At 34.3% G+C, this 14198-nt stretch overlaps 1 protein-coding gene across 6 annotated transcripts in view; it reads right to left on the reverse strand.

Moving 5' to 3' along the window:
• The window catches only part of Golgb1 (golgin B1), a 65062-nt gene that overhangs the window by 36367 nt on the left and 14497 nt on the right, over positions 1 to 14198 (reverse strand). For 3 of the 6 annotated variants that reach the window (XM_020185058.2, XM_020185056.2, XM_074073255.1), the window contains 5 exons: positions 13597 to 13722; positions 11311 to 11433; positions 10118 to 10231; positions 9446 to 9848; positions 7937 to 8052 (listed from right to left, as the gene is read on the reverse strand). In XM_020185058.2, coding sequence (XP_020040647.2) covers positions 7937 to 8052; positions 9446 to 9848; positions 10118 to 10231; positions 11311 to 11433; positions 13597 to 13722 — 882 coding nt within the window. The remainder of the gene's footprint in view (positions 1 to 7936; positions 8053 to 9445; positions 9849 to 10117; positions 10232 to 11310; positions 11434 to 13596; positions 13723 to 14198) is intronic. The other 3 variants (XM_074073254.1, XM_020185057.2, XM_020185059.2) reach the window with 3 other exon arrangements.

Below are 14198 nucleotides of genomic sequence, written 5' to 3' on the forward strand. Positions count from 1 at the left end.
GGATAAGTTTAGGGTTTTTATGGCTATTATCCAGAGGGTAGATCCTAAGCTGCCTTATACAAGCCAAGTAAAAGTCCAGTAAAATAGCCACAGGTATTCTGGCTTGAAGAATGAGAAGAAGATTTTGGGACAAACAAAGCTGCCAGAATGTGAGGAGAAGAATCAGATGGACAAGGAGGAGTATCAATGAAGAGGAGTCCTAAATTCTCTGTATAAGCTTAGCCCAAATTTCTCGATGAAGGGATTGACACAAAGCAACTGATTTAAGACATATTACTGAGTTTTGAGTGGCTCTCTATCATACGCCAGAGTTTATAGTTATATTCAAGATATTACTTATAAAATGTAATTGAAACTATTTAAAACTAATTTATTCTAAATAGTTTCAATTCTAGTTTCCCGAACAAAACATTCACAACATCTGAGTTTCAATACAAAATCACTCATCAAATAAAGAAACAGGAAAATCTGATTTGTTCTCAAGAAAAAACATGCAATCAAGAAGTAACCTTAAAATGACACAAAATTTGAGATCAATGAGCAAGGATTATTAAAGAAGCTATTAAAACTATGCTAAGGGCATAAATGAATATGCTCACACTGAATGAAAGATAGGACCTCTTAGGGCAGTCAAAGAAACTATAAAATGAACCACTTTAAAATCCTAGAAACAAAAAGCCAGAAAACCTGAAATGAAAAATTCAGTGGATAAGTTTAATAGTAGAATGTACGTGCCAGAAGAAATACTTGGTGAACTTGAAGACAGATCAACAGAAATTATCCAATCTGAAGACTGAAGAAAAAAAAAAAAAAAAAAGAACACAACCTCAGAGACATGTGGGACAAAATTAACAGTTCAATATATTTGGAAGTAGAGTGTCATCAGAAGAGAGGAAGGGAAGAATGGGCAGAAAAATTATTTTAAGAAATGACCCAAATTTTTCCCAAATATAAAGTTATATATATATAAGAAACGCAACCAAAGCAAGAAAATGGCAAGGAAAACCACAACTAAGTACACAACAACAATGATAAAGAGAAAAGTCTTAAAAGCTTAACTGAAAAATACTACTGTCCATATAGAAGAACAATAATTTGAATGATGAATAAAGAATTGTTGAGGTAGGGATATAGGGGAACATGTCTCAGGACACGCTTTAATGTCCTGAGAGAAAAACCACTAATCCAGATTTATATAGATCTAGTAACGAATACAATTAAAAAATAAAAGCAAGGGGCTAGGAGTAGAGCCCAAGTGGAAGAGAACCTGCCTAGCAAGTGTGAGGCCCTGAGTTCAAGCCCCAGTATCACAAAAATAAATAAAGCATTAAAAAACATTTTTAGGTAAGAAAAAAGAAAATCCCCCCAAATACTATGGGTTTCCAGAGGCTGAAGGAAAATGATACCAGATGGGAACTTGATCATAAATATTAAAGTTGGTATCTTCCCCATAATGTCTTTAAATACATACAGTAGCTATCACATAAAGTATAGAATGAGGGCATATGATTACAGGGTTTCTACACTTTTAAGTGAAGTGGTACAGTATTAGCTCTAAGAGAGGTGAAAAGTGAAGAGTTGTATGTTCTAGAAGCTAATGCCTTAAATGAGTTTCTGTGCTGTCTGCCCCCAAAAGGGAGAACCGAGGAAGAGCCTGACTGACTCCCTTAGTTGAGGAGGTACAGCTAAAAGTCAAGGGAGAGCAAGACAACCTGAGTTCACAGAATAGAATACCACATAGAACATACCTCAATAAGAATTCAGGAGAGTACAGAGCGGCAGTACATGAATGTGAGGAACCTGTCCGAGGCTACCTGAACTACCCCAAACCAGATATCTAATTGGAGAGATAAGGAACAGCTCTTGGTGCTCATAAAGGCCTGTTAGGGTGCCAGTTCTACAGGCAATGACGCTGCACAGGGCATAGAGTAACAAGGTGCCTTGCTTCAGTAGTACAGAATGACTCAGCACTGATTTGAACCCAAAAGGGTTCACGTCAAAGAGGCAAGATATGAAATGATCAAGTTCTTCCCATTAAAAAGCTTCAAAATATTTATGTGAGATATGAAGATATTTAGCATCCATAGTGTCTGACAATCAAAGATGCTGAGGCATTCAAGGAAGCCAGAAAATATAGGCCATAAGGAAGAGAATCAACCAACTGAAACAGACCCAGTACTGAAACAGATGTTAGAATTAAAAGATAGGGCTGGGCATGATGGTGCACATCTAATAATCCTAGCACTCAGGCACTCAGGCTGAGTCAGGAAGATTGTGAGTTCAAGGCCAGCCTGGGCAACACAGTGAGATTCCCCTATCAAAACAAACAAACAAACAAAAACAAGGACATGAAAAGATATTAAAATTTCATTCTTATCCATGCAAAACAGTCAAATTAAAACTTAGAATTTTTTTTTAAAAGCTCAAACAAGACTGGGAGAAAAAAAACTACATTGGAGACTGACAAAACACACTGGACGAGACTGACAAGATTAGACACTGCAAGAGAAAAGATTAGTGAATTTACAGAGAGATAGAAACCAACAAATAACTCATTTGAAGCAGTGCTGATGAGCACTGAAACAACTAATTTATGTGCAACTGGAGTTCCTAAAGGTCAGCCATGATCAGAAAAAAAAAAGACTAGTTAATGGTAGAAGATTTTCTAAAACTGATGAAAACATTAAACTCTGATATTCAAAAAGCTCAACAAACCTCAAGCACAGGAAATATGATAAAACCTATGTCAAAGCACATTATAACCAAAGTGCTCAAAAACAGTGATAAAATCCTAAAAGCAGCCAGGAAAAAAAAAAAAAGATGATGACAGTAGATCTGTTGTTAACACCAAGTGCAACAGAAGACATCAGGGTAATATCCTTAAAGTACTGAAAGAAAAAAATGGACAAAGTAGAATTCTACAGTCAGCAAAAATATCTTAAAACAAGGCTGAGATAAAGATGTCTTTAGAAATATGAGTTCTAAGAATCCATCACTAAGAGACTAGTGCATGTGCATGCATGTACAACACACACATACGTACATGCATACATGTACACACAAACAAGGACATGCCACAGTTAAGGAGGTCCTTTACAAAGAATGAAACCAATTAGAAACATGAAAGCAGGGTTTAGCAAATTTGGAGCCCTTCCACTTGTAATAAATAATTTCACTGGAACACATCAAAACCATTTGTTTACTTTTACTCTGTCTGCTCTTGCTCTACAATGGCAGAGTTGGGTAGCTGCAACAAAGACTGTGTAGCCCACAAAGTCTAAAACATTTGGCCCTTTATAGAAAAGACCACCAAACAGTGATTTACTACATCCCTCCCCAATGAAAAGTACCAGAAATGGGAACTGTAAATCCAGTCAAGATTTATTTTCTCATTATTTGAATCACCTTAAAAGATAAGTAAGATGCTTAATTTACAATAGCAAAATCTGGCAACAACTCAAATTACACATCAATAAGTAAATGAAGAGACAAATTATAATATGTAAAATGTACTCAACAATAAAATGGAAAGAATTATTGCTACATACTTTAGGATAAATCTCAGAAAAGTATGCTAAGTAAAAGAAGCCAAAAAAGATAAATATATCTTATGAAATTCTAAAAAATAAAAGCTAACCTATGACAGAGATCAGTGGTGTTCTGGGTGGGGGAAGATGTGGAGAGATTAAAGAAGAAATAAGGAATTTTCTGAAGATTATTAATATGTCCATTTTCTTGATAGTGGTGATGATTTCATGGGTTATACATATCAAACATCAAATTATATACCTTAAATGTACACTTTAAATAGCTATTTAGAAGAAAAAGAAGTCAACAGATTAAATTTTAAAAACTTCAAATTATCAAATAGAAACCATACAACAAGTTTTTATAACTTTCAAAGGACTGAAGTACAGAACATATTCTCTGATCCACTGAAATTAAATTAGAAATAATGATAAAATACCTAGAAACAAAACCAAATATCTGAATATCAAACAACACACTTCTGTTTTTGTTTGTTTGAGACGGGGTCTGGCTAATCCTCCTGCCTCCACCTTCTCAGTGCTGAGATCACAGGTGTGCACCATCACACCTGATTTCAAACAACATACTTCTAAATAATTCATGGTCAAAGAAGAAATTACAAGGAAAATCACAAAAATCCTCAAGGACCAGGAGTGAGGTGCATACCTGTAAACTCAGCTACTCCAGAAGCACAGATCAGGAGGGTCAAGGTTTAAGGCCAATTCAGGCAAATAACAGGGATCAAGGCAGAGGTTTGTACAATTACAAAGCTTATAGGCAATAAAAGATAGTATTATAACCAACATTGTGACAAAAATTTGGCATCTTCAACAAAATGGACAAAATATCAAAACAAACCAAAACTGATACAGGATGAAGAAGAAAATCTTATTAGCTTTATATTTATAAAAGAAATTCATTATCAAAAATCTTGTTACAACTACAAATCAAAATGGTTTTATTGATGAATTCTTTCAAACACCCAAGAAGAAATAACAACCATACATAAACTCAGAAAAAAGAATACTCTCAGAAAATAGAAGAAAAGGGAACATTTTATGAAGCTGTCCTAACTCTAATACTGTACCAAAATCTGAAAGATATTCCAAAACAACAAGAAAATTATAGACCAACATCACTAATAAACATGGATACAAAAATCCTTCATAAAATATTAGCAAATAAAATTCAATAATATATATAAAGGATAATACTTCATGACCAAGTGGTATCTATTCCGATGATGCAAAGCTGTCTTAATATTCAAAAATTAAAATACTATACCATATTAACAGACTAAAGAAGAAAACTATATGGTCATTTCAATAAATGCAAAAAACACATTTGACAAAGTTGAATACCAATTCTTAGCAAACTAGGAATAGAAAGGAATATGTCCTCAAACCATAAAGAACATTCATGAAAAACTTAAACTAGTATCAGAGCTAAAGGTAAAATGTGAAACTTTTTCCTCTAAGATTAGGAACAATGGAAGAAGGTCTAGTCTCATCACTTCTATTAAATAATAGAATGAAGGCGTAAAGATCAGAAAGACATAAAAACTTGTCTTTATTTGCAGATGGCATGATTACGTAGAAAAATCTTAAAGAATCTACAAAAACTACTGGAGCTAATAAAATGAAATTATTTACCAAGTTCACAAATATATGGTTAATAAAATTCAATTGTGTACTTATATACAGTTGGAAAATGAAGTTAAAATAATTCCATCTACAATAGCATCACAAATACCAACTATTTTGGAATAAATTTTTTGGCAGTGCTGGGATTTGAAGTAAAAGGAATAAATTTTTGAAATGCACACTTTTCCAATGAAAACCACAAACACTGCCAAAAGAAATTAAAGATCTGAATACAGAAGGCCCTAATTTGATCTGCACACCAGGGTAGGGGGAATTGAAATAAATGAAGAGCTATACTGTATTTACATATTCAAAAAGACGTCAATTCTTAAATTGATCAATCAATAATACAGTACCAATTAAAAATTCCATAGAATTTGAGAAATTGACTGTATAATTTAAATGGAAATGCAAAGCACATGGAATAATGGAAAGCAATCTTGAAAAGAAGAAAAATGTCGAAGTACTTATACTACCTGAGTTTAAGATTAACTAAACTATAACAATGAAGACAATGTGATGATACTGGGACTCTGACTGACAAACAAATCAATACAACAGAACAGAAAGTTTATAAGTGGACCTACTAATCTTGGGTTTTACCAATGGTATCAAAGCAATACAAGGAGGAAAAGTTAAGCTTCTTCAAGAAATGATGCTACAACAATTGGATGTTAATTAAAAACCTGACTTAACAACATACACAAAAATTTGTGGTTCACAGACTTAACTGAGAAAGCTAAAACCATAATGATTGTAGAAGAAAATGTCAGACTTCATGACTTGGGATTAAGGAAAGGTTTCATAGGACACAGAAAACCAAAGCCATAAAAATTTGATGAATGATAGACATCATCAAAAATTTTAAATGTGTGCTATTTAATATTAAAAGCCACCATAATGAAATGAAAAGCCCCAGCATGGGAAAAACTTTTGCCACACATATTTGATAACAGATTTACATTCAATGTACATAAAGAATGCCTACAACTTGATAATGAGAAGACAATGAACTCAATGCAAAAAAATGGACATTTTACCAAAAGAAGACATACAGATGACTAAGAATCTTAAGAAAAAAATGTTTGGCATAATTTGTCATAAGGAAAATGCAAATTAAAACTACTCTAGACTGTCTAAAATTTTAAATCACCAAATCTGGTAGAAAATGTGGAAAAATTGGAGTTTTCATCTATTTTAATACAGAGAATAAAATGATACAACCACTTTGGAAAAAGATCTGGCAGTTCTTTATAAAGTTAAATATATTATACTGCCCAGCAATTCACCAACTAGTATTTACTAAAGATAAATGAAAACATATATGTTAAATTCACATGAGATTGTTCATAGCAGCTTAATTCATACCTGAAAAAGCTCAGGTGTCCATCAATAGGAAAATACAGCACAAAAATACAAAAGGAAAATGCAGTATACTCATAAAAATAAAATGCTTAGAAATAGAAAAGAATGAATGCTACAATGTGGATGAATCTTAAAATCTGCTGAGTGAAAGAAGCTTTACACAAAAGGGCATATATTATATGATTATATTTTATGATGTTATAAAACAGGTCAAATTAATCTATGGTAAAAAAACAGAATAGTAGTTAACTCTGGAGGGGAAGTGTGGGTGAACTACAAAAGGGCATGAGGATATTTTGTGGGGTGATAGAAGCATGATATACCTTAGCAGGGTTTGGCTAACATAGGTATATGCATTTTACAAAACCCAATGGTATACTTAAGATTTACACATTTAATGGTTGCAAAGAATTCCTCAACTGTAAACAAATATTGAAATCTAGTGAAAGATATGCATGCTAAAATATTTACAGAGAAATGTACTGAAGTCTACAATTTACTGTGAAATGTTAAAACTTAAGATGAACTGATGAACAGACAGAGAGGTAGATAAATGGACAGAAGGGTGATAAAGCAAATATGTACAGAACCTAGCAGGTATTCACTATAAACTGGTTTCAATTTATTTGAATGATTGGAAGAGATCTTAATAAAACACTGGAGGAATGAGGATGAGACAATAGATGAGATTGGAAAGCTTATATACTAGAAACAAAGAAGCTATTATTTTTTTTATCAGTGCACAGCACTGCCCAGGGATAACGGGATTCTTATCTAATAGATCTTGTCAGTTTGGATGAATCCACTTATCCCAGCTAGGCTATAGTCAACAAAGATCATTGAACTAACTCCCTTTGCTCTGATATTTATGCTGAATAAGTAACTTATGGTGAGTATAACCTAGCTTTCCATAGAGATTTTTGGAGAAGAGAGAATATGCTGACCAATCAGCAGTCATTTGGCAGTTAATTTTTTTAATTAAATTTAATGGAAGCAATATGATTTCTATAATAGTTATAAGTTTGTTTAGACTGACTTATGCACATTAAACCTGATCACCTCTCAGTCTACCAAAACCGAAGCTGACTTCTAAACTGGAAAAACTGATTTAAAAGGAAAAATAATAATTCATCTCCAATATACATTTTTAAGACCTTAGAATCAAAAGGCTCCTGAGATCATGATGCTTGTTATCTATTATTTTCTCATTATTCCTTGTTGAAACACTGCATTACTGCCTTTTATGATTCCTTTCAAATAGAATCATCCCCTCAAAAATAATTTTATCAAGGAGAAAAGATAAAAGGTTTATACTGCTATCTGCAATAAATCCTCATTAGTGTCCCCAAGAAGAAATAAGCTAAACAGATCATACTCATAAGAAATTCACATTTAATTACCTGTGTGCCTTCATCACAAACATCTGAGAAAGAAGTCTGAGATGCTGTTTCATGTTTTTGCAAGGTTGTTTTATTTAGAAATTGGTTAATTTCTTTGGCTTTTTGCTGGAGTTGATCTAAAGAAAACAAAACAAATAGAAGTGGTATCTCAAGGACAAAAGGGTACCTCAGTAAACTACTTCCTTCAAAGGTAAAATAAACACAAGGAGTATTATTCAGTCATAAATGAAAATGAAATCCTGCCATTTGCAACAAAGTGGATGGAACTTACATGGTATATGAAATAAGTCAGATACAGAAAGACAAGTACCACATGTTCTCTTTCATATGTGAAAACCAAAATAGTCAACCTGAAAGTAGAATAGTAATTTACTAAGGACTGGGAAGGGTGTGTGTGATGGTATAAGGGGGAAGTGGGGTTGAAAGAAGGGTAGCTGGATATAATCAGTGCATTCTGTATGTAGGTCTGGAGATATCACACGGATCCTATTGATGTTAATTTACATGTGTCAAGAAAAATAAATAGGCCTAGAATTTTTTTTAAAGTTTACTTTTCCTTTTCTCCTTGAAAATGGTTTTAGTGGCTTATATTTTATTTTCTTCACTCTTCACTTAAGTAGAAAGTTCTATCAAGATTCCACAGCAAGAGTAGACAATGTGGCACACACCTGTAATCCCAGCACTAGGGAGGCTGAGGCAGGAGGATCTCAAGTTCAAGGCCAGTCTAGTCTACATAGTGAAACCCTGTCTCAAAAATCCAAAAGAAAAAGATTCCATAGCTGGGTTCACTGAAGAGGACTGTGTGCTCCTGAGTCACTCTGTTCCTATGTAATGCCCCTAGTGCTTTCTGGGTAATATTCAGTTCCTTGGTACAAATTTTCAACTTAGTTTTCCTAAAATCTTTCCTTAGATACACCCATCTCTCAGTAGAGGTCATAATTAAGGAAGGAATTTTTGGTAATGAGGGAGTTTAACTTCTTTAATTTAGAAACTTCTAAAATGTCCAAATTGTTTAAGAGGAATATAATTATTTTCATAACAACATATTTTTTAAAGTTTTCTTTACATGTACTTAGCTTTCATTAAACAAAGGTTTTCATTTAAAAAAATTTACATATAAGAAAAGCACTAAGGCCCATCTTTAGGTTTAAGGATGACTCCATGCAATTCAGTAGCCCTACTTATGTCCCCAAATCTGGTCTGAGTTTTCCATAAACTAATTCAAATCCTACCCATTTCAGTCACCAAGCTCTGCCAATCACGTCATGTTTTACACAGGATTCTAGTCAACATCTGGAATATCATGATCACCAGTTCTTAGTGCTATAGCAATTATAATATTTTAAAAATTATAACTTCAGTCAGAGGCAGGAAAAACACAATGAAGGGTTCAGAAGAGATACCTTTCTTATCCTTCTATTGATTCAATTGGTTTGACCCCTGAAAATAGGAAGTACAAGCCACTCAGGTGGCTAGAGATGTGGCCTTCAAACATCAATAGATACTCGCCTTCCAGCTGTTGAATGGCCTGGGCTGACTGGCCTGCCAGTTCGTTCTTATCTTGGAGAAGCTTTGAATTTTCATCCTTTAGAGCATCACAGGCCAATAGTAGCTCTTGTTCAGTCTTCTGAAGACTCAAAATGTGAGAGGTCTTCTCTTCTACTTCTGCTTTGTGCTTCTGCTCCAAAGCACGGTACTGAGCCTCCAGCTCAGCCTGGGTTTGGTCTGCTTGCTCAAACTGTTGCAATAGATGATGCATCTCTTCCTGCAAGTTATAGAAGGATAATTTTCTCTCTGCCACTTCAAGTTCCATCTTTTCTATTAGAATCTTGGATTCCTGTCGTTCTGTTTCCATAGTGTTTCTTAAAGTACTATGTTCAGCTTCCATCTGCTGTAACTGTTGAGAAAGAAGCTAAGATAAAAAAGATAAAACCTCATGAGTCATAAATACATTCTTTCATTTCAATTAGCACAGTAAAGTGCTTCTTCTAGGTAAAGGATGAAGTTAGGCATGTGGGACAAAACCTACTTCCACAAGACCCTATATTTTTGCTTCTAGCCACTTTTGTCGGTTTGTACTCAAACATATTTACTTGTGCCTTTTGTCTTAATTTTTGTCTTAACAAAACTAAAGTGGAAATAAATACTCCCCTGGTAGGCAGGAAAGATCACAGGCAGTACCTGGTTTCTCTGTTCGGCTGTAGTCAGCTCCTGTTGTAGCAAGTCCACAACCTGAGCACGGCCCAGTAAGGCTTCTTCATGTTCTTCAAGTTTTCTCTGCAGCACCTTCAATTTCTGAAACAAAAATGTTTTAGACATAGTGAGCTAACAAATGAGCACTATTATTTGCTTGCCTTTCAAAGTGTGAGTTAAATTTTTGTATATAGAAGATGAGAGATTAAAGAATGGGACACCAGCATGCCATGTTCCCCATCCAACAGCAACAAAGATTCTCCAAAAGGCCTTCTCCAGAGCACTGACAACAACCAAACCAGATGTAAGCAAGTCCCTGAATTAGGGAGCCTTTCTAACAACTAAGGAAAATGACACAGACCCACTTTCAAAATTATGTAGTTCACGTCCTGTACATAGGTGACATGTATTTCTCAACCACCCAAGAGAATAGTCTCTGCAGGCAAGAACCATTCCTCTTCTACTTTCATGCACAGGGCAGTAACTTGAAAAATACCCATATATGATACCATCCTCACGTACAATTAGTTTTCTACTTAACAAAGTATTATATTCTGAAATTCACTTAGTGGTGCACTCTGAAGGATTGCTTAAGACCTGAAAGAAGTTTTATCAAAAAACAAACAGATCAAACATAAAGTGCCACTGAAGGGCCTGTCAGTACTGCACCATACTACATACTAAGTAAAAACAAATACCTGTGAGTTAGTAGATTGCAAACCCAAATACAGTGAAGTCAATTTTAAATATCTACTCAATGAGCTTTTGAAAAAAGAATTACTGACTTAACAAAAGACTTCACAGCTTCAAAATCACTTTTTCACCTCCAATTTTTTGAAAGTTTAAACTGACTTCATTGATTTGAAGTTTGGATCAGGTTTTTAATTCATGAAGGGAGCTGCAACCAAAGAGAAACTATTTTCTGACTACCACATACATTCTCCAATTATATTCATCTTTAGAGTGCCAATAACCTGATGAGATGGGGTAAGTGGCAAGGTAAGGATAAGAAAAAATAAATGATATGCAACAGAAGACACAGACACCAAAAAGAAGACAAAGGAGCACATTAAGACCAAGTGGAAAGCAGTGGGGAAGCGTGATGGTTGACAAGTGGCTGTGATGTCTTGATTAAACATTAACCAAGATGGCAATCATTCTACTGATTTTGAGCAACACACCTGTTGCAAATCTGTTTCCACATCTGCCTGGGTTACTAACTGAAGAAGCTCATCTTCGTGAAGACGAACTTGTGTTTCAAAGCGAGCATCTTTCTCCCGGACCACCTGCTGCATGGAACTCAACTGAAGACACATACCAGAGAAACTATACAAGTTACATTCCCCAAATATTTCACAAACAAATCTTATAGACTACTCTGCAAAGACAGACCTAAGAACTGACGGACAGTAGTTTTTTAGAATTAGGTTTTGAATGCCAAGGATAGGAATGCGGCAAGAAAGATAGGCCTGGTAATAACTTCCAAATGTGAGAGAAAGCCTATTATCAAATTCAGAAGTCAACCTAAACATAAATTTTATTAAGAAACTACTTTTCATAGGTTCTAGAAATGTTTTGAATACACAAGATGTGTACTTTTTAAAAATCCTAAAAATATTAGAATATTAAACATATAAAATGAAGTTACATTTCTGTTAACCTTAGGCCCTCTTTCAACATCATACTAATGCTCAACAATTTTCAATGAAATTCTCATGGCCTACGAGTGAAAAAAGTCAAACTTATATATATTTTATTTAAGAATCTCAACAACTGGAAATACATCTCTAGTCTTATTTTCTGGAAATACAAATCTACATTTCTAGACTTGATTCTTTTCAAAGACTTGCTCCTACCAAAGAACTCGGTGTGTTTCCAAATCTACACCCACCTCTCCCAAAAGCTATTTCAGCTTTCATTATTTGCAGGCTTCTAGATCATACTCACTTATAACTGGTTCTTAATAGAATGAAATTAAAATATATGGACTGACTGCAAGCTGCTCAGTTTCAGGGTGGTTTTTTTGTTTGTTTGTTTTTAGATTTTGGAACCTGCTTATTCATTTCCTTAATAGCTATGGTTGAGCATGCTGACAAACTCTTAACTTGCTGATTTTGCACTGATTCTTCAATTACCGCTGATTTCTTACTTTGTGACACCTTGAATTGACCTGGGCTCTCCTTCTTGGTGGGTTAAAAAATATTCTTATAATTTTTGATTACTTGGATTTTGACCTCACTATGAATTTGGAATCCTCTGCTTTAAGTGTGCAGGCATTGGACTCTTTCCCTACCCCAAAATATCCAACATTCTTTCTCTTAAATGCACTCTATTCTTTTTTTCTTCCCTGAGACTTTGTTCACTCCCCTTCTTCACATTTATCATGCCTTCCACTAAAATTGTCTAGAATATTATCTAACTCTCATGGTTTTCCTTAAATCTCAGCTTTTCCATGTAACCTTCCTTAACTGTCATACTTACCAGTAAAGTCTTTCACTTCTCAAACATTTCGTTTCTAAAGTTGTTTGTTTTGGCATTTATTTGGAATGGCTTCCATTATGATGGATCTCCTAACATATGTATATACCTTGATTTTCCTTATTTTAAACAACTTGTAGGAAAAAGTCATGTATTACGTTTCTCTATCCTACACTGTATTTTGTGCTACATAAAAAGGATACAAGAAAAGCTAACAGGATAAAATTAAGAATTTCAGGATATAAGCTGGATGCTGGTGGCTTATATCTATAATCCTAGCTACCTGGGAGGCTGAGATTGGGAGAATCGCAGTTTGAAGCCAGCCCGGGCAAAGAGTTGACAACACCCCCATCTTTAAAATAACCACAGCAAAAATGGACTGGAGGTGTGGCTCAAGTGGGATGTTAACTGGAAATTTAGAAAAATAGAAAGAGGATATCAATTCTGGTAGCAGAAAAAAATAAGAAGAATGGTACATACTAGGGCCATTTAACAAGGAATTAATAACCTATACCACTTTTTCATTATATGCTCTTTAAGTATCCTTCTGATTAAAATTTATCTTCCTACTAAGATTTTATTTTAGGGAAAGAAAGGACCTAATTATTTATATTTCTTTTAGTATCTCTATCAGTCTCTTTTGAACGCTTCATGAGCTCACTCCTGAGACTAAAACTTTGTGTGTTATTAAGATCAAGTTTTTGGACCTGTGGAACTAATAATAAACAGTCATCAGTTAGATTATGGCAAATTCATCAAGATAAATAACATTTTTGAGCATTTCCAGTATCTCATAATGACATACTTATTTACTATACTTCTTCTAATTTCTTCTACCACCACACTCTTCTAATTTCTACTTTAATATTCTACCTACTACACTTTTCATCTATTAAGCTTTAAAAAGTGACTCTCTGAATTGACTTGCCATGAAATAACATTTTGAATTTCATGATTCTTTATTCTAAGAATGGTGTCTTTGCCCATACCTGTGCAGCTTGCTCTGCCTGTGTCTGGCTGAGTTGGGTTTGCAAAGTGCTAATGAGTTCCTCCTTTTCCTGAAGTTGTTTCTTTATCATTACAAGTTCTTTCATCTCTGCAGAACTCTTATCAAGCTGAAGACACAGAAGGAAAAAAATATATTTATTTAAGCAAAAGAATAGCATTTTTAATTCTTTGATTTCCTTTTCTATTTGTCCTAAATACTTACCTTATTTTCTCTAAAATTCTAGTTAACACGAAAGGGAATTGTATGTACTGTGGTTTTAAAGAACGAATTAGCAAAATTTTTCAGAGGAAGACAGAAGCAGCAGCTACAAATTTTTCAACTTCTCTGAGTCCTCACATAGAGACAGAACAACTAGATAGTAAAACCAAAACACCCAAGGACAATATTTCCAATAAACCTAGGAAGATAGCCCTACAAAGCCTAAAATGTAAGCAAATAAGGGAAACCCACTAAAATCAATTAAGACCTGCCTGGTATAAGTCTTTGTAATAAGAAAAAGGCAGCAATAGTGACATCCAATGCCCATGAAAAAAGGAAACCTCCAAAGTAGCCAAAAAGTGCTTGTTGGAATGGATAGTTGGC

This window comes from Castor canadensis, chromosome 5 (genome assembly GCF_047511655.1).
Source record: "Castor canadensis chromosome 5, mCasCan1.hap1v2, whole genome shotgun sequence".
Taxonomy (NCBI): Eukaryota; Metazoa; Chordata; class Mammalia; order Rodentia; family Castoridae; genus Castor; species Castor canadensis.